The sequence below is a fragment of the Phyllostomus hastatus genome, unplaced genomic scaffold (genome assembly GCF_019186645.2).
Source record: "Phyllostomus hastatus isolate PE091 unplaced genomic scaffold, TTU_PhHast_1.1 phas_contig_41, whole genome shotgun sequence".
NCBI classification, from domain to species: domain Eukaryota; kingdom Metazoa; phylum Chordata; class Mammalia; order Chiroptera; family Phyllostomidae; genus Phyllostomus; species Phyllostomus hastatus.
In genome coordinates this window covers 1,150,681-1,172,665 of record NW_025333876.1, presented here as the reverse complement: position 1 = coordinate 1,172,665, position 21,985 = coordinate 1,150,681, and the positions used below count along the sequence as shown (strand labels likewise).

The following is a 21,985-nucleotide window of genomic DNA, read 5'->3' as shown; positions in this document are numbered from 1 at the left end:
TGAATTGAGGGGAAGAGAGTTTCCCCTAAATAGTAACTTCTGACCCATTGCTATTACCATTATTTTGAAGAATAAATAAGTCCATACTTTTGAAGGATCTAACCTTCTAATTTGGGTCCTGGTATGAGTACATTATAATAAACATTATTTGGATAATAATACATCATATGGTAATATAATATGTTAAGCACTGTTTTTAAAATTGCTGATAAGATATGAAATATGCGTGACAATACAAAAATAAGTAGAACATGCAGAAGCAGAAACAGGAGAAGAAAAGCAGAAACAGAACAAATGTTTGCCTAGTGGCCTGGACTATTATAAAGAAAGGTTTAATCCTTTCAAAGTAAAAGAAAAATGCCCATTTAATGAATTCATTTAAAAATACTGGGAATAAAGGAGTAAGAGGATTTTAAGCCAAGCAAAATATAATCTGCTTTTTCAGATTCCCCTTTTATGTAACCTAACTTCTTTGGAAAACATAAAAATGAAAAACATTTTTATTTTTTATGATATAAAAATGGAAATATTACAAATTTAAGTTGGTAATAGTTGAATATGACCTCATCATAAATTACCTTGATAGTACCTGGATTAATTTAGATCCTAGGTTATCATTTTTCCATTATACACTGGTAAACACTGCAACTCTTATACTCTTCCAAAAAAGCAAGTAATACATGCCATCACTGAAGGACTTCCAATACCCAAATGTGTAAGAGGTATGTTGGGAGTTTTGTAAATAGTCTTTCAAACAGCTGAAATACAAAATAATCTGTAGAAAATAGTTCTAAATGGTGTGGTTATTTTCTTCTTGATTCTTCTTGGAAATTGGAAATTTAAAAAAAATAACTGATGAAACTGAGTAACTTAAAAAAATGCTCTCAACAAATTTGGTACACTGACTATCTTTAGAAAATCTAATCTAACAATGTCAAATCATGTTACAGGTTTAGAAAAACAAATATTTTGATGTCTTTACTAGTATTTACCAGCAAGATCTCCATATTTACCATTAAAGTACTCTAAATATGCAGAGTAACCATATAAATTGACCCCAAAAAGCCTCATGATGAACTAATCAGTTGGAGGGGAAATGCATTTCATTAGTATTGTTCTCTAATGCTTACCAAGTGGAATGCTTTACTATCTGGTTTAACTTTATGTTTTTCCATATACTTGATAAGGCTGCAGTTGGTATACCTGAAAGAGAAATACTATGAAATATCTACATTAGATTTGAGGTAAATTTTACATTGGCTTAAGTTTTTCCAAACAGAATTCTTTTTATCATAATCAATATAGAATATATACTAAAAACACTATGATCAGCAAAAAAAGAGTGGCTTTAAATCAATTTTATACTTCACTATTTCCACTAGTCACTTCTGAATGCATACCACTGATTACATGCAAGAGAATTTTATTAACAATACATACTGAATAGCTTTTCTCACATGAATGTTATCTCAAGAATTATCTTAAATAATGTGTGGATCAAAAGTATAACTCAGCCTTAAATAAATAAAAAAGAAAAAAATTTGTCATAGGTCTATAAATTGCCCTCTCCCACTCCTTTGATCTTGCATTGTATCTAAATGAAACATTCCTTCTTTTCTATTAAAACTTGCTAAAAACTGCCTAACCTAGGTGGGTATGCAAATGGCTATTTGCAAGGTTTTTAAAAAAAAATCAGTGTCTTCCTGCCTCAGCTATGACACTTTCCAAAGATGCTTCCAAAAAGTAACAAATATGGAAATAAATAAATTTTTTTCTCATATCCAAATCAGGAACTAGTATTAGATATTTACCTTCCTTATACCATTTAAACATCTTAAAAAATGAAGACTGTCATAATGTAAAATACTTATTAGCATATATATGTAAAATTACTTATAGGAATAATCTTATGTTGCATATTCTATTATGGTGAGTATTCAATCTTCTACTGAGGATTCTGGAAAAGCAAAAATCAACAAAGGGTCTATTTTCTTTCCAACTTACGTATTTCTTCTGAAATCTTTCATTAACGTTGAATGTTCAGGCATCTTTTTTATATCTTCCCAATCTTTATCTGTGAAATACATTGATAAAATTTTATGTTGTCTAGGTTCCTATTCTCAAGAACTTTAACAAAGGTTATCTCAACTTTCATTACTTTTCTCTACTTTTAGGGAAGCAGGGACTTCAAATACATGTCAGCTATCGTGCACATCTTATCCTGAACTGTAAATACACTTCTTCCTTGGGTAGCGTTAGATCTCCATCTTTCTAATGCCTACTTTCTATGTGTTTTATGTTTCTGTATGTTTATGTTACCTCAATTTCTGTAATTAGAGGGTAATAAGTTTTAGATAAACATTTCTATTATTAAATAGTTCTATTTCTATTTGTAAGACCAATTTTTCCCTTTTCCCACAAAATTTCTTGGTTAGATCTGTAACCAATCTTTTTAATAATAAATGTAATGTTTCCCCTCAGTAGCTTTAAGGTACACTTCTTTTTATATGGCCCTCCTTATTTTCACCTTATTAAATACATTGCTTTATATCAGTGATCTATGTACACAGTAAAAATTATCTGAAATAGAATAGAGTAGGATGTAACTCGTATATTAATCTGCCAGCTGTTGCCCTGGCCAGCTTCAGTAATCTTAACAAAAAAAAACCCCAGTACTAATATATTAGTAGAAAACCTTTTCAATTAGTTTTGTTGGCATTTGAGTTGTTCAAACAAAACATGCTGGATAGCTTGTTTTCTCCATCATTCTTGATGGACTTTTACTTGATAAAGTAAAAGAGGGTGCACAGCACTGCGACAGGTCATTTAACAACACCTTTAGCTTTTAAATGGTCTTTAGAGGTTTGACTTTCTTTCAATTTACTTGTAAAAATATTTGCTATCTTCCTCTCCAGGTATCACATATTATAAAGTAAACTAAATATTTACTTTCAGCTCATAAGTGGAATTTTCTCCTTAACTATTTTCTTCATTTTCTCAATTTCTCAAGCTAAAAATCTTAAGATAATCTTTTAACTTTTCCCTCAATTACACACTCCCTATAAAAAAGTATATATTCGTCCTTTATTCTCCATCCTTATTATCATTTTACTCCTGTAGTACTGATATAGGCATGTAGTTGGTTTCCATGACTAAAGTTACTTGTCTTTCCTTGATTTTTATGTACAACTGTCATTCTAATCTTTTAAAAATGTAACATATGTCATGCTACTAGTTCTCAAAAATTTACCAGGGATTCTCATTCTTTAGCATATCAAATCTATATTCTGCTGCCTGCTCTTTAAGTTTCTTGTAAGATGAACCTACCCTAACTGTTGAATCACACATTAAGAATCGTCTCCTAAATAGGCCTCCCCCTCTAAAGCCATGTTCCTTTCTCTGGGACCTTGGAAGTGGCTGACTCATTCAGAAGTGGGAAATAAAGGCTGCTCTTCTCCATCTACTGAAACCATGCCTCTTCTTTAAATGGTCTACTTAGAATACTACAGTGTAAACTCCAAGAGGGCAAGAATCATTTCTAAGTCAATAATATTTTATATTTAATACAGTGTCTGCCACATGGCAGGCACTCAATAAATATTCATTAAATAAATGAAGTTCCCATCACAACAGCACAGTCTTTGCATAATTGTTAACCAATTTTGGAGAAAGGTAATATCTGTGTAGTTATTCTGCATTTACTAATAATTAGCACCCTTATAAGGAAATGTGAAACTATAACTACCAGTTATTTCTCTATTAGTCTTGAGTTATATTGACCTGAGAAAAATTCCTAATAAACAATTTCTAGTAAGTATTTGACTACCCAGAATTATGTAGGTAATTTTAAACAAATTTTCATTATCCTGGACCACTGGGCAGAGTTTCCGGTAACTGATGAACTATAACTCTGTGGTATAACAAAGGAATACGATCTAGGTTGAAAGATCGAACACCTGTGCCGAGACACCTAAATAACGTCCTTCCTGCCACAGATCAGTGCAGGCCAGGCTGTGTGGAATGCTAGACTTTCGCCTACATTCTGAATGTTCTAGCAGAATACTTAAGGAATGTTCTTATTGACAAAGGTTATAGAGCAAACAATGCTATTATTCAATATGAGATCTGTATAGTGCCCTACATAAAAATCATGTTCAAAATTTATATTCGTATTCGAAGTAATGGCAGTATTATATGTGCTGCCAGACAAAAATGCATGCTACTGAATTTTATTTATAGTTCCTATTGGTAAGAACTAAAGGCACCTTTTTAATACAGATATTGCAAATATTTTACCATTTCAAATATTAAACAACAAAACAAAACAGAACAAAAACCAAAATGAAACAAAAATACACCCTCAAATTCAGGAAACCTCTAAATATTTTTATGCTAATATGTAAACTCTACAAATTTTGCTATTTCTATGGATCTTTGATAAAGGCAAGTCATAAACATAAAGAATTGAGTAAGAATAGCTTTTAACAGCTAAAAATATACACCTTTCCGAAGAAGATATCTAAGTTCAAACAACAGTGATTTAAAAACAAAAACAAAAGCATAATGTGTACCTGCAGGAAATCCCATTACATTGAATATTCTGTCCAGCTGGTCATGGTGATAAGGATTACTAGTTTTGATGTCCTCTTGTCGACAGTGAAATATTGGTTCTGACGTTAGTAGTTCTGCAAATATACACCCTATAGCCCAAATATCTTTAAAATAAAAAGACAAAAAGAAAAGAAAAGAAAAAAAACGGAAAGGAAAAAAGAAAAAGAAGGGAGGAAAATAAAGTGGTTCTTTCCAAAACAAAATGCATTTTTATCTTGGTGGGGTGTGTTTTTCTTTCCTTTCTTTCCCTAATAAGTCATAATAATTCCTAAGCAATTATAAATATCACAGAATATGATTTATAAATATAGATTCCCATTCCATCCCCCACCCCCAATTCTTCATGCCCTGCTATACCTCCACCCCACCCAGTGGCTTCATTTCATGTTTAAATCAATTGATTAGCTACATTTTTGGTGAGATTTAAATGCCTCAAACATTACCTTGTCCATGAAATATATACAAAGCTATATATGGAACATGCAAACCACAAACAGAACTAAACAAAAAAAAATAAACAAGCCCAAAACCCAACAGCTTGTTGCCAAAAAATATCAGCACAATTTTTTCTGGTAAAAATATTTTTTCCTTTATCTTGTTTACGTACTTGCTAATTGTAAAGTCTCAATAATTATGGTCCCAGGCTAGCACTATTTGCAAGGTGCCATTATAAGAAAAAGCCAGTGACTGACCTCAAATATCCTAAGGAAACAACATTTCTATTTGAGGTTTTTGTTCAAAGTGTTTCTTTATAGCATACAAAGTGTCAGATGATTTTGCAAAGTGAAGTATTTAATAAGGACCAAAAGGGGGGTAAAACACTACCTTTAAAATGGGTACAAAGGTTATAACTTCATAAAAACTACTTATAAAAGCAAGTGAAATGGATCTCTGTATACAACAAATTCCTTTCATTTGCATTAAGATACAGGTTAACTTAAATTCATATTATGTTTTTACTCAGTAGAAAGATCGATCTACCAATTCAGATTTTAAAGCTGAAAGTATTCCAGTTCTACTTTTAACAATCCCCAAAGTGACAATGTTAACTCCTTTATATTAAATACAACGGTGTGCACAGAGCAGACACTCAATGGTTTTTGACTGATCTAACCAATATGACTGTAGTGGGACCAATAAAAATCACTTTTATTAAAGCTGATTGTTCATCTATGTTATTAGTTGGCACTTAAATAGAACATGAGAAAAAAATGTTAATTTAAAAATAAGAGAATTCTTTAACTCCAAAACTGGAATACAGGTATTTAATTTAAAATAAAATGATCACATTTACATTTCAGAGTAACAAGTTAATCATCTATTTACTTAAAGACTATACACCCTCACTGACAGCAAGTGCTTTTAAAAAATTACACTGATTACATTATCAGTTTTATCCCAGGTAAGAACCAAGTCCAGCCAATACCATAAAATGGAAAAGACTCATTAGGAAATGTAAGCCAAGCTCTTTTGTTTTTAACGTCAAAAAGTAAATGGGGAAATTAGGGAGTTTGTGAGTTTGGGAGTTTATTCTCTTTACATGGGTACCCCATCTGAACCTGACCTTTGATCATCGTAATCCAATGAAAGACAGGTTAGCTAAGCAGGACAACAGAAAGTGACAGCTGTGTGCTTAAAACTCTACTCATTGCACTGAAAAGACACTGTAACAAGTCCTGCTGGTTAGCCAGGCAAAATTCTAAAGAAGAAGATAAAATATCTAAAGAAAGATGAGAAATGAGTGTATGATCAAAAGTCAGGAAGGTAAGAAAAAATAGTTTACTAAAACCTTGCTTAATCTCACCCTAATAATCTCCTTCTTTATATCTTTTCTATTATTTTTCACTTTTGTCAATTTCACCAACCTTTCTTCAGAATCCTGACCCAAACATTAATCATGAATTTGAGTTAGCCAACCAGGCTATTATTTCAGGCAAATTTCTAATCTTTATAAATCATTTTTCCTTCCTATCATGCCTATTTTTGTCAGATTGTACCAAGTTCATGGGAAAGTGCTTTCTCGCTCACCTACCTACTTAACTCTTTTTAGATTTTCCAAGTTAAAAACATGTAAGTTTCACTTACTTCTCAAAATCTGTGATGCTCCTGTGTAACTACTGAACTAACCAGGTAAAGCAGATAGCAATTGGCATGCCACATAAACCCAAACAGGGGAAAAAAGATTTGCTAAATAATGTTTTAATCAACAGGTGTACTAATAGCAAGCTTCTAGCTTAATAAAAAATTCTCATTCTCCCTATTTTATTGTATATTTCCCATTTAATAGAATGCTACATAATCAGTGAGCATTCAGTTATTTGAGGACAAAATCTGAGCTTGAAAGTCCATACTTAAAACTTAAGACTCTTTTACTATTAATTAATTAAAAGTTAACAACTTTCTTTCAGCCTTCTCCACAAAGTCAATCAAACAAATTAAACCCCAAATACTCAAGACTGAATTAAACTTTGTCCCTGGAAGTACAATGTTTACTAACCTATTATTTCCTCTCTTTGGTTTAGTGATTTAGCTTGCAGTTCTGAACAACAGAATAATGACCACAGCACTAAAATCTGTTTGTAATAGAAAGTGGGGCAGTGTTAGCTGGACACATTCAGATTTTCCCGTACACTCTTCTGCTGCTTCTCAGTAGCCTTTGGTTTAACATAATCCACCAAACTCCACTTGCTGATTTAACCCTCCTAAATGATGTCAAAGGTTAATTTAGCAAATTGTGTATAAATTCAACCACATAGGTTCTTCTATCGGCTGCTCCCATTACAACTATATGACAGGGAAGTCGAACTGCTTGGGAAGTTCTCGGTGGACAGCTTTCATTATGGTGTGAGGAATCTGTTGGGCACTTTAATGGACTTGTAGGCTACCTGCATAGGTAATGAGAAGAATGGGTTTTCAGGGAGAGACTGAAATCAAGAAAGAAATTTCATTTTTGACTCCTTTATCTATTTTTTAAAACAAAAATGGTTTATGTATAACTTCTCTCTCTCAAACAAAAATGCTATTTGTAAGATACCAACATAACTTTTTTGGAGCTAATGTTCTGATGGCAGATTGTTCTTGGCCTGCTCAGGTGGACACAGGGTGGGGAGCGCCATTGTAGAGGGACTGTCACTGACCTGAGTTCAATCACTGACACTCAAGTCAGTAACTTCTGTGATCTCTCTGTCTCAGATGGCAGTTGTTTTTACCTAAGGTCAGAGAACTTTCAGAGTTGATGGGAATCTAAGAGAAGAGTTAGGCTAAATTCTCATTTTTAAAAAATGAGGCTAGCCCTGGCTGGGTGGCTCGGCTGGTTAGAGCATTGCCCCTGTACACCAAAAGGCTGCAGGTTCAATTTCTGGTCAGGGCACATGCTCTACACTGTGGGTTCAACCCCCAGTCGAGGTGTGTACGGGAGGCAACTGATGGATGCTTCTCTCTTTCTAAAATTAGCTAAAAACAAAAGCATATATGTGGGTGAGGATTAAAAAAGATGAGGCTAAAGGACTAAATGCCTTGCTTAAACACACACATGCACATGCACCTTGCAGAGTGACAGAGCAAAGGCTACAAGTCAGATTGCTAGTCTTTGTTACTTTCTATTGTTTAAAGATGACAAAATTATTTTATGCATATATTTATACTGTTTTCTCAACTGCACTGGACATACCTTAAACTACATAATTTGCATTTATTTTGGTTTCTCTTAAGTTTTAAAATGTTTACCTAGGAGTTATCCAATAAATTTTAATGTTGATGAGAAGAAGGAAGAGGGGAAAAATATGAAGAAAGGCATGCTCTATCCCAAATTATAAAGTCATTTGAGTATGAGAATCTGCCTCACTGTTGGTAGTTCAGCTTCGTGACAAACAGCCCTGATTAAAACTGTCGGATTATAGAATTAGGGAATGACAGGTTATATAAATCTTAATGTTCACAGTAAAATTCAGAGTCTCAAGTTTTCAATTAATACCAGCTAAGGTTATTTGTATGGTCTATTAATATGTCTTACCAAAAGTAACACTGCTTTTAAATGTTCACTTTCTAGGTGAAAAAAATAGCTGTGTTTCATATTAGTTTATATGTTTTTAAGTGCACTTAGAATGTACTTTTAAAAAAAGATAACAAAATGTGTGTAGATAATAATATGTAACTCAAAAACAGAATTACCTTCAATAATTTTTACTTTTCCCTCTGACTTTTTAAAATATATATTTTTTATTTTGAAATTATTTTAAATTTATAGTAAAGTCACAAAGATACTTGAGAAATCTCTTATCTAACTGACTTAAGTTTACATACCTTTATTTTTCTATAAAATAAAATGTGATCTCAAAGCTGGTATGAAGATTACTTAACATAAAGAGTTTTGAAAAAAAGAAATGTTGGATTCAAGATTGATATGGGGAAGTGACCACAAGTCTTCTCCTTTTGCCTTGTGTATGCACTGAAATGGCAACATAGTAATAAAGGTACAAACCCACAGAAATGACAAGGAGGACCCTCAGGGCCAAGATTCATTCAGTCACTGAAAAGCGCACTAAATTCCCACCATGCACCATGTCGGCACTGGCCTACAATGGGAACAGCTAGGCTGGGCTGATCTGTTTCAGTGGACTTTAGGCACTAGTTGGTGCTATCAAGACAGTAAGTGTGATGGGGAAGACAGACTGGTTACTTTAGATTATGTGATCAAGGAAGTTCTCTGTTAACAGGTAGTATTTTGAAGGTCTGAATGAAGAGAAGAGACTGGCCATGTCGAGACCTGATCTAGGCAGACATATAAAGATATTTCTAGAATACGAAAGGCAGATGTAATAGTTCAGAGAAGGCCCCGGGCCACAGTATTATTGTTAAGTGGAAAGCAGCATTGCCCTGCACAACTCTGGGAATATTTTGTACTTCGAAATATCAACTACAAAGTCTGTATATACTTGCAATTCACAGTTGGGAATCCAAGTGTGAGGAGGCCAACAAGTTATATGCTGATTTTTGACAGTTTGAGTGATTGTTGCCCCAACTGCTGCTTTGTGCAAGGGTCGACTGTATTTGAAGAGTTGATCCTCTTCTCACCAGGCTCCTCCACTGCCCTGGGGCTACAGTATGCATAGATTAGGCCAAAAGTTGGAGAACTGTTCCTTTAAAGAATCTGAATGGTCTCAAAGATTTGCTGTGCACACCGGCCCTTAGGGTTTCCCCAGTGAATGGCAAGTCTCTTCTGGATCACCCTGAAGTGAAGTCCTATGATCTGTGTACACGAAGTTCCCAAGCAGCTTTTTGTAATCAGGTTCTTAAATACAGACAGATAATCAAGGATCAACAAACAGCTGAAGAATACTTGCCATGTGGAAGGAAGTGACCCAGACATATCAATAAAGAAGTGCCTATAGAAAAAACAGATAACTACTTGAGGAACATAGCAAATTACAAACAATTAAAAGGCATGGTTATCACTGCCTAATAGATATTTGAGAAACTTCTCTTTCCATAAAACATTACAAGGTGTGATGAAATATTAATAATCAGAGAATAAGAAGAACTTCTTGGAAATAAAAAAGACAAAGGCAGAAAAACATGAGAAGAAAAGTGGTATAAAGGTTCAATCCAAGAAGTTCAACATCTGTCTACACTCAGTTTAGGAGACAAAGAGATAGGGATATAGGAAATGAACTACAGATTGAATATGTCTACCGAGTGGCCAGCACTTCACTGTGGGATATAAGGATGAGAAACCCTATTTTGTTTTCAGAAAGACAAAACCTCAGGTAACCTACCAGTGAATGAGAATAAGGTTGGTATGAGACATTTCATTAGCAACACTGATGCTAAAAGACTACGGAGTGTCATCAAATTCTGAAGGCAAATTATTTTGTACCTAGAATTTTAAATCCTGCTTAAACTGTCAAGTATGATAAAGGCATTTTTCAGAAATACAAGACCTAGAAAATGTACCTATAAGACATCTTTCCAAAGGTAGTTTCTTGAGAATGTGCTATAGCAAAATAAGGAACAAGATCATGAAATACAGTAGATTCAACCCCCCCCCCAAAAAAAGGAAAAGCCAGGATGAAACCCAATCCAGAATAGAGCAAACATGGACTTTAGAATGGAGTTATCCAAAAAAGAAAGGTGGGTATAATGCCATCCTGGAGAACACAGAACAAGTGAAGTAAGCAATAAAGACATACAATGAAGGCACGAAGAGGGAAAGCATGTTAGAAACCTGTAGTAAAAGGACTGTGGTAGCTGAATATTGGATCTGTTAGCTGAACATTGGACTTGCAAACAAAATAAATGCTGTAATCATCAACAAAGTAGTAATACTAATGATGATAATAATATTACTAATATAGCTTACAAATTAAGAGGTAGGTGGAAGAAAAAGTACAGCTGCACTAATTTCCTAATACTTCATAACAGGGAATCAATCAGTATTATCAACAATTTAAAAGTGAATTAAAATGTGCTCAACTACAACCTTTTCCCCTTAACTTTAACAGGATTTTTTAGGAGCTAATATTTAAAAGAATCATTTGTCTGAAATTCAATGAGTTAAAAATTTTACTGTGCTTATTTCTCCTTTCAAGTAAAATTAAATTTAAGATACTTTTACTTAGAATGCATAGTATAAGCCCATATATTTAAAATATTTTTAATATCTATTTATCTATCAGAGAGACATGTCTAGAATGATAAATCCCTAATGCTAATGATAACATTTCTAGGCAGAATTTTAGGTTAGTGTTCGCTCTTACTTTTATAATTTTCTGTTGCTTGACTTAAAAATATATAGAAATTTACATATTTTACAACAACAAAGCCACTTTTAAAATGTCATGGAATCTTAATTAGTTCTACTCACCGATAGCTTTGGTATAATGCCTTGCTCCAAGAAGCAATTCTGGGGCTCGGTACCAGAACGTTACAACTACTGGATCCAAATCTGCTAAAGGCTTCAAAGGTGAATTAAATAATCGGGCAAAGCCCATATCAGCTGTAAAAAACAAACAAACAAACAACAACATAAAAGACTGTTAACTAGATTTTAACAAGTTTAATTGATTTCTCTATTTTTACCATTGGTTTTTAGTAAGATATTAAAAATGTGCTGAATTCTGGGAGAAAAACCCACAAAACTTAAAGACTGAGATCTTCATTCTCTGCCAACCATTGTCAGTCACTCTTCAGCTGGGTTAGAGACAGGCTGTGCTGCCAGAGGTCAAGGGTGACCCTACTCCTCTGGGCAGATTTCTTTCCATCTGTCATACCACCAAAAGGGCAGGAATGTTAAGCTGCATTTCCAATCTTTTCATTGGTCATAAGCACTGAGAAGTTAGATCAGGGTAAGGCTTTCCATTATTGCATCAATAAGCCTATTCACTGGGGTGATCAAAAATTGACTATACAACCACTCTTTCCCTCCACTTATTTGGGTTGAGTTTTACTAACTTAAGAATTGTAGTACTTTTTTTTAAGCTGGAAAATACTTTACAGGTCATATAATTTAATCAGTTACTTCCTTTTCCAAATGAGGAAACTGAGGTTAGAAGAAATTAAGTGATCTGACAAATGCCATCACTCATATCTCAGAGCTGGAGCTGTGGTGAGATAGAGTTCATGGCGTTTAACATGGCTCGGCATGCAACTGCTTAGACATGGCTGATCGGCCTACTAAACTGTGATCTTGGGCAAAACTTGTTTCTCTTGCATCTCTCTGCCCTTGCGAGTATCGAGTGAGGTGTTATTATGCATAGCTTTTGGCAAATATACGAATGAAAAATCACTACCATGCCACCAATTAAAAAATGTCAGGATTCTTCCACCATTTGTTTATTTTTGCTTTTCTAATATACAGTTTTAATTAAGCAGACTCTAGTATAATGTACTTAATTATGGAGGTTTAGAAGAAAACACAGAAATTTGGTAAAGAATTAAAACCATGAGTCAGATTGCTAAGTACTGGTTATAGAAGACTAATATTTCTTCTTAAATGTGAATGCTTTTTAAGCCATTAGTGCCCCCGTAACCTGCCAACATTATACAGAAATAACAGAAATGTATAATGTATAATGTATCTGTATAATGTATATACAGAAATGTATATACATTATACAGAAATAAAATTCCCAAAGAGATTATCTTAATATATAAGTTTTCCCCAAATTTTGTGGTAAAGTACACATGCATAACTACTGTTTGGTTGGTCTTTGATATTTTGCACGCTTTCAATTTACATTTGAATTTGATGCCACCAAACTGGACGGGACAAAATCCTTTAAAAGCACAGGTAAGGACTTAACAGTCATTTGACGAGAGTACGAACAGGGCCTGGTTCTCCAGGGAAGTCAAGGGCTAGGAGTACTCGGAGGTACATCAGATGTTACCACCACTAAAAAATTTGCAGAGTTTATAGCATAAAAGAGTATTTTGAGTCCAATTAAAAGTGAAAGTGAAATCTGGGGAATTTATAGAAGATAGGGAAGAAGAATTAAGAACTGCTGTGTTTTTCTTTGTTGAAAAGTGGTACAGATCAACTTTAATCCTCATTCATATGAAATCATGCAACCAGAAATTACTATTTACTTTGTTAAATACTCCCATAATCCTGCTGCCTTTAAATTAATACAATTCAATGACAACATTTCTTCTACTCACACACAGAAGAAACTAAATAAATGTGACAAATATAACTTGGAAATGACAATAACCAGTTAGGATAAATTAATTTAGTTCTATTGTTATAGGTTATCAGACCAATAATGGGTAAGATTTTGATATTTAAAAAACAGAGCTATTAAGAAACATGCCAAGGTACATAATACTCATCAATTTTTTTTCCCATCAGGCAAAAGCCTGCTGCAAGCCAGGCCCGTCAGAACCCATGGCTCTACACCCGCCTGGCCTCAGTGTTCTTCCTAGTTTGTCATTCCTATTCTAGATGAGGTCAACAGAGGCATGTGTTCAGATCTGATCTGGCTCAAGTGAACAACACACTGATGGTTTCATTACTTATTTTGCTGTATGCCCTTAGGTGAGCTCGCTAGAAGCCACTCATCTCTACAGGCTATTTTTAATGAAGGTAGACTTTTCTGAAAAACTTGCATGGCTTATTTTATAATTAGAACACTTCAGTATCTAAAGATTGTCTGACACCTTTAAGAGTATGAAACACTTTTCACTTTTAATGTATACTCTTTAAAAATGGCTTTGATCATATGGAGGTACATGAATATATGCATATTATTAAAGCAAAAATTAGAAGTGATAGAGCTGCCTGCAAAAGTCTTAAAAGAGTGCTACACTGTGACTTATCAAAGATGTAACATACCAATTTTTACTCTTCCTCGCTCAGGACCTTCACCCATAACTAAAATATTAGCAGGTTTCTGTGGAAACAAAATAGTGTTTTTTTTCAGTAGACAATACTGGTTTCTTTCAGATAGACAATATGCCAATATAACATAAATCCACCTTTAAAAAAACCTCATTTACTCAAAAATTATAATCAAATACAGAAAGTCACCCAAGAGACTTTATGTGCGTGTGCAAAGCAGTACGCAACCCTCAGGAAGGCCCACATGGCAGTGCCTCTCTCCATGCAAAGCTGAGGCTTCCCTTGGCCCTTTTATCAGCTGTCTCACAAGTGTGGATCATCTGACACAAGTTAGTATGCTGTGGTTCCTTTTAACTCTTCTAATTATATAAAATGTCCTGCAACTTTAAGGAATAATACATTTTCAAAGATGATTTAATACTAAGTAGCAAATTAATTATAGGGAAGGAGCCACTTGATACCCTTTTTTGGAAATAGCAAAGTATGCACCTATGTTTAAACCAAAAAAAATTACAGTGAGATCAATTTAATAAAGTCTTTTCTGAATGAGTTAGTAAAATAATAGAAATTTTCCATGATCTGAATGGTTTTGAGATTTTTATTTTTAAATAAAAAAGGAAGCTAAATTTTCAAGTGAGATTTTACAAAAGTAACATTTCAAAGCTTTAAAATCTCTAAAAATACACGAATTAACTGTCACCTAAAATCTACTCTGATGGTGTCGACTGCACTAACATCGAAGGTGGTGCCTCTCTAAAGCGAGGAGGAAGAGGGGAAGGAGGAAAAATGGAAGGGGGAGAAGGAGGGGGAGGGGAAGAAAGAAGCAATCCTCACACCTCACTCATCCTGCTAACCTAATTCGATCAGTCTGCTAAGTATAAAAGTGAAACTAGATGAGAATGCCTTTTGATTATTGATCAAAGCAACCTTAAAATCAAACTGAAGATTTTAATGAAGGCTCTTTCTAGTGGTATCTAATTCATAGGCATCCTTTACACACTTTAGTGATAGTCCCTATGTTAGACCGACAAAATGTAACTTAGAGTATATTATTCTATCAACTACTAAAGATCAAAATTACTTTTTATACCCAGAAAAAAGAAAAGATATTGCAGAAGTGGTCGCCTATACATTTCAGAAGTTAACAATTCCTACATTTTTTAAGATGAGGAGGCTAGGCACGGGGGAGATTAATGACTTGCCCTAAATATAATCAACAAGACTGAGGGAGCGGCAGAGTCTACCCCATCGATGAGTATCTAGTGGTCCCCTCCTAATACAACTAAGTAACTTTATGCAGTGAGTTTTTAAATTAATATGTATTACTGCAAAAATAATAATGATGATTCAATAAGAAGTTTTCAGAACCTCTGCCATCACCACACTGATGCTGAGGTAACTGGCTAAGTACCAAAAGGGAGTATAACGTGCCCTGTGAGCCCCATGCTTCCAGGCACTGTGTTAACTGACCAGTACTGGGTTAGTGATTGCAGAGACTCTTAGAGCTCAGCCTTCTTTAAAATGAAACCAGATTTCTGAGACAAGTATAACATGTGAAGGCAGAGGGGAGCTTTCCAAGAGGAATAAGGTAGCTTTTCTATTTGGCTGAGGGGAAAGGCTTGCTTTCAACTCACAATGTGGGCTCAGGAGGGTACTTCCATGTCTGTGCTACAAATCTCTTCTCATCCTCTTCCTCAGGGCAGGATTCCCTAAACATCTCTTAAACACATTCCCTCCTCTTTAACCCCATTTTGATTCTCTTCCCATCAAGTCTATATTCCCTACTGCTGCCAGGGTTATCTTTCTACAAGACAAAGCCAATCATGTCACTCCTTTGCCTAAACTTCCATAGTAACAAAAAATTATTATGAGAAGATTAGGGGAAAAGAGCAGAACACAAAATAAAACATAAACTATGATTATAATTAGGTTTTTAAAAAGTGCTCAGTAAGACCAGAACAAAAAAAGAGACAGAGGTATGGATGAAACTTCTCAAAAATGTCTTTGAATGCTTTTGCCATGTTTTGTTATTATTAAAATACTATCTCAACTCCATTGGTCCCTCAACAACTGTGGGCAGAATCCTAAGTCCTTATATGGGATGCAAGGCCCCTCTAAGCTCGTTCCCACCCATCTCTCCAGCCGCGTTTCCCACCACTTCACACTGCTCCTGTCGCACGTATGTTTTCAGTGTTCTGTGACTGGACTTCTCGAAGCTCTATCATTGCTATCCCATTATTTCTGCCCCAAAAGACCTTTCTTTTGTGCTACTTGGAAAAGTCTGATTTTTTCCCTTAGTGACATAAGTAATACATGAATACATTCTGATTATAAACAATTCAAACTATAAAGTTCCATATAGTTAAAAGTTAAAGACCCTTTCACATCCCAAATCCCACTCCCTCCTCCAGAGGTACAAGTTAACTGATTTGCTGTGATGGATTTTTCTAGCACTGGAGTACTCAATCCTAAAAGACTATCTCCATATCTGGCAAAAGCACAAGTATAAACGAGCATCCCTCCTACTTCCAATTGGATGGAATAAAAAAAAATCTCTTTTTTGTTTTCTTATTCAGCAGCTGGGCCCAGATCTGACAAGCCCTGGGATGGTAGTTATCAGTCAGCCTGCTATTGCGTAAAAAAGAAAAAACCCTTCTTGTTCTTCATTCCATTCTAGACTGGTCCAATTCCAAACCTGGATTTGAGTATTGGTGGGGGGTAGTTTCTTGCTTGAGGTCTGGCCTAGTTATTAGGGTTTGGAGTTCCAGTTAATTAAAAATTAATTTGCTGGGCAACTCACTGCCGATGGTATGAAATGAAGCAGGTGTTAGGCAATGCTAAAAGTATTTCTGCCTAGAAATGCAAGTTAAAATCGCAATGAGAAATCACCTCACACATGTCAGAATGGCTGTCATCAATAAATTCACAAACAAGTGCTGGCAATGATGTGGAGAAAAGGGAACTCTGGTGCGCCCTTGGTGGGAGTGCAGATTGGTGCAACCACTATAGAAAACAGTATGAAGGACCCTCGAAATTTTAAAAATGGAACTGCTTTATATGACAGAGCAAATCCACTTCTGTGTATATGTCTTAGGAAACCAAAAGCACTAATTCAAAAGAAGATATGCACTCCTACCTATGTTTACTGCACCATTATTTACTATAGTCAAGATACGGAAGCAACCCAAGTATCCACTGATAAGTGAGGAGACAAAAAAGTTGTGGTACATACATACAATGGAATATGAAATCTTACTGCTTGCAACAGCATGGATGGATCTTGAGGGGTTACACTAAGTGAAATAAGTCAGTCAGAGAAAGATAACTACCATATAATTTCACTTATACATGGAATCTAAAGAACAAAATAAAAGAAGAAACAAAACTGAAACAGACTAGTAAGACACAGATAACAGACTGACAGTTACCAGAGGGGAGGAGAGTTGGGGGACTAGGTGAAAGAGGTGAAGGAATTTAAAAGGTAAATATTGGTAGTTACAAAATAATCATGGGAACCTAAAGTACAGCTTATGGAATAGCATAATCAATAGTATTGTAATTACTATGTATGGTGCTAGGTAGGTACTTGAAATATTGGGGGAAATACTTTGTAAAGTATATGATTGTCTAACCACTATGCTGTATACCTGAAACTAGTACAAAATAATACTGAATGTAAACTGTAACTGAAAAATAAAATTTAAAGTTCTTTCTTTAAAAAATGTACCTCTGCCTGTAAGTGAATTTAAATTTATTTTGGACATACCATATAGTCATAAAGAGAATGGTTTTAAGTGTTTTAATAACTATTTAATAAACAATGGCTCCCTTTCTCTCCTTGTGCTATTTTCCATGGCAGCATTCCATGAGCCCCTGGGTATGCTATTTAGATTAGTAGACACTTCCAAGACTAAATTTCTTTTGTAAATGTAACCTAATGGAAATCTCACTAGAAAAAGGCAAAATGGCCGAAATGAGCATGAATACTCTTATCTGCATTTGTTTCATTGCTTAATCAATAATAAAGAAAGCTTCAAAAGACTTGATGGATAATTTTTGTTTTAGTACTTAATGCCACATTGAAATAATATTCTCCAAAAAGCACATTTCTTTCTTTTTCTCTTTATCTGTCAGTAGGAGAATGTGGTAGCAGTTTTAGCTACAGAGCTAAAACTTCCAAGGAGTCAGTGACAACAGTACCTGAAACAGTGCTATCAAACATAATCACCCTGGAGAACAAACACAACTCTGCTGGTTGATATCTGATGAGGCGTTTACTGCATCCAACTGTGTATGTTGCTGTGGAGAGCAGAAGTTCAACATGGCTTAGAAGTATTGTAATACAATGGCAACACCTTCCAGTATAGCTATGCTAGGCACAAAAACGGCTATAGAATGTCCTTTTTTTGCTGGCTGAATGATGAAATAAATCCATGAGATACTTATTTGAGGTATACTCGTTTCCTTGAAACTATGATATCCTTATCTTATTATTTATTCCAGAAAAAACTATGCTTTTCTTCTTGTTTTCTGTTGTTACATTCCAAAAAAACAAAACCAATGTGTTGGTATTTCTTGAAGCAAGATCTTTGTATTCTAGAGACAGCCAGTCTATTTTTTTTTTTAATCTCACCTGAGAACATATTTATTGATTTTAGAGAGAGAAACAGGGATGTGAGAAAGAAACACTGATTGGTTGCCTCTCACACCCGGAACCGAATCTGCATGTGCCCTGACTGGGAATCAAATCCACAACCCTCCTACAATCAGCTGAGCCACACTGGCCAGGGCGAAACAACAATTCTTACAGAGGCCTTCTGTTCTCTAGAATTTGACATGGTGAGTAATAGTACACTGATTATTTTGGCATACAGCAGGAATAGCAAACCGGTTTCATTTAAGGAGCGAACTCTGATAAAAGTAAGGATTACAAGGAATTCTTTCTTGAGAAAGAACAGAAGTTGGGCTGATCTGGAAACTTGTCAATCAGAGGTATCTGACCTATGTGCGTAAGTAGAGAATGGTGGCTTGTCCATAAGGTTAACTGCACTGACTCTTTATTCTATGGGTGCAAATGGGGTCCTCACATGTTCACTAACGTATTGAGGCAAAATGGAGACATCGAATCAGTAGGAAAACCTGATTTTTGATTTGTCTATAAAAAAGAGATAGCAATCCGTAAGTAACCACAGTGTTTTTATCCAAGATGTGTTCAGAATTAAACTTTCACAAATATCAAACACCTTAAATAACACAACCTGGTGGCAAACTTTCTAGATACTCAAAGATTTTGACTATCGATGTTAATCATTTTGTACTACAACACATACCGCAAAGATTAACTAGCATATATATGAGATTCAAATTCAGGAAGCAAAGGCTTAGATAGACATATATTCAGTAATTTTAAAATTATATTTAATTGATTATGTTTTGAGGACCACTTTGTGTAGTACCAGAGACTGTAGCCCCACATGAGCAAGGCCTTGAAAGAGGCCTGTAAGTCTGGACCAGAACACTGGGAATGTTGGAGACAGGCATGACCTGATGCTAGCACAGAGGGTTCCTGTGGGAGATCAGGCCTAAAGAATGCATTGTATACATTGAGGCTTGCTTTGCTTTGTATAGCCCTGTTGCCATGAATCAGATATATAAGTCCAAAAGCAGAAGAAGTGAACTCCTTATCTCATGAAACATGTCTTAACCATCTGGCATCAGCATGTCTGACAGACCCTGACCTGAGGCCGGTCTCTGTGTTCCTTCAACTGTTACCTACAAACTATGTTTTCTGTAACTATGGCATTTAGACATTGATTGATGAGCTTTGCAGGCATATTGTATACTCCTGTGCATACTGGTCCCAATAAATGCCATTTCAGAGAAGAGCTCCGGGCATTTTCCACTAGAGGGAATCGCCACCCCCTTTCCCACAGGAACAACAGATTGTGTCTAGGACGACTTACTCCCATCTGTGGCAGCTGTGAAAGCTCTGTGGAACAGGTCATACCACAGTTACGCTATTACAGTTGTCCCAATTTTTCCCCTTCTCCACCCAGCAACCACCACTCCCTCAGGCAATCCCAGACATTGTTCACGTCCATGGGGCATATGTATAAATTCTTTGGCAACTCCATTTTCTACGTTGTATTTTACATCTCCACGGCTATTCTGTAACTACCTATTTGTACTTCTTAATCCCCTCAACTCTTCACCAATTTTTTCTCTGCCCCCTCCCAGCTGTCAATCTTCCGGTAACTAACTTATTTTCCCTTGCTTTTAAGAGTCTCTCTTTATATTTAAAGATATGTTTTGGAGTGAGCCTCTTTGCATCCCTCATAATTGGGACTGTATGTACTTCCTGGACTTGCATGTGTATTTCCTTCAACAAATTAGGGAAGTTTTCTTTCATTATTTTTTCCAGATACATTTCCAATTTCTTGCTCTTTCTCTTCTCCTTCTGGCACCCCTTTGAGGTGAATGTCGGACTTCTTAAAGTTGTCCCAGAAGCTGTTTATACTATCCTCACTTTTTTGGAATTCTTTTTTATCTTGTTCTGCATGGTTGTTTCTTATTTCCTTGTGTTTCAAATCATTGATTTGATTCTTGGCTTTATTCATTCTACTGTTGTTTCCCTGTAAATTGTTTTTTATTTCAATTAGTGTATCCTTCATTTCTAATTGGATCTTTTTTATGCTGTTGAGGTCCTCACTAAGTTCCTTGAGCATCCTTAAAAGCAGTATTTTGAACTCTGCATCTGATAGATTGCTTATCTCTATTTTGTTTAGCTCTTTTTCTGGAGTTTTGATCTGTTCTTTCATTTGGGCCATGTTTCCTGGTCTCTTAATTTTGGCAGCCTCCCTGTGTTTGTTTCTATGTATTAGGTAGAGCTGCTTTGACTTGGTGTCTTGGTAGTGTAGCCTAATGTAGTAGGTGTCCCGTAGGGTCCAGTGGCACAACTTCCCTCTATCACCCAAGTTGGGTACTAGAGGTGCGCCTTTTTTGGTGGGCTGAGTACTGCCTCCTCTTGAGCCTTGGTTTCTGTTGCCAGACCAACAGGAGGGATTTATCCAGGCTAGTCAGCTGCAAGGGCTGACTGTGACCATTGACTACCAACTTCCGCACTGCGAGGAGGATCAGCTGTGTAGGGCCACGGTGGTAGTGCTCCAACGTGGTCTGTAGCTGTCCACTGGGTGTGTTGGCCCTGGGGTTACCTGGGTGGTACAGCCCAAGGTCAACTACCACCTGTGTTTTGCCTGGATCACCCTGCCTGAGTTGTAAAGAAATCTGAGATGGTTGCTACTTGTGCTGGGCTTGGAGATTCCCAGGTGAAGCCAAGCTGTGATCTGATCTGGCTGCTGCTAAGGTTCACTGAAGCCAGCTGTTGCTTGTTTAATAGGATTTAGGAGCAAGACACGCCATTCTTATGAAAGAGCAGCTTGGGTGGGCCTGTAAATTGGGTAGGGTAGAGCCTCAGTGGATCTCAAGGGTGGGTCACACAGCATTAGCCAGGTTGATGGAGTCTAAGATATGGTACCAGGCTACTGGCTCTGTGGGGCAGAGGGCTCAGCAAAGGGAAAATAGCCTCTGTTCGTCCTGATGTAAGACACTTCAGTCTCTCCTTGTATACCACTGGTACCCTTTAAGCCATCACTTTGGTGCTGGAGCTCAGAGAGAGTCTGAGTAGGTGATTCTGTGTGTGGGTTTCCCTAGATGAACTACTTAGGGCTCCAGAAGCATCCTCCACGGACTCAATCCCTGCTGGTTATTGCAGCCCGAAGTTGTGGGGACTTATACTGGCAGTAGAATCCTGGGCTGTGGGACCTGGTGTGAATCTAAGAACTCCTTGCTCCTGAGACGTCCCTCTCAATTTTTATCCACATGGGTGTGGAGCCTGCCTGTTCTGCACATGTGCCCCTGCTACCAGTCTTGATGGATGTGATTTCTTCAATTCCGTAGTTGTCAGACTTCTATTCAACTCAATTTCGTAATGGTCACACTTCCATTCTACTCGATTTCTAACATTTCCGAGTGATGGTTGTT

The 21,985-nt window shown here is 35.9% G+C and overlaps 1 protein-coding gene across 5 annotated transcripts in view; it reads right to left on the bottom strand.

Moving 5' to 3' along the window:
- Window positions 1–21,985, bottom strand: part of CDK8 (cyclin dependent kinase 8) — a 133,905-nt gene that overhangs the window by 6,212 nt on the left and 105,708 nt on the right. For 2 of the 5 annotated variants that reach the window (XM_045844914.1, XM_045844912.1), the window contains exons 5-9: window positions 13,940–13,997; window positions 11,474–11,605; window positions 4,572–4,715; window positions 2,005–2,074; window positions 1,131–1,203 (exon numbers count right to left, since the gene is read on the bottom strand). In XM_045844914.1, the coding sequence (XP_045700870.1) occupies window positions 1,131–1,203; window positions 2,005–2,074; window positions 4,572–4,715; window positions 11,474–11,605; window positions 13,940–13,997 (477 nt within the window). The remainder of the gene's footprint in view (window positions 1–1,130; window positions 1,204–2,004; window positions 2,075–4,571; window positions 4,716–11,473; window positions 11,606–13,939; window positions 13,998–21,985) is intronic. The other 3 variants (XM_045844915.1, XM_045844916.1, XM_045844917.1) reach the window with 3 other exon arrangements.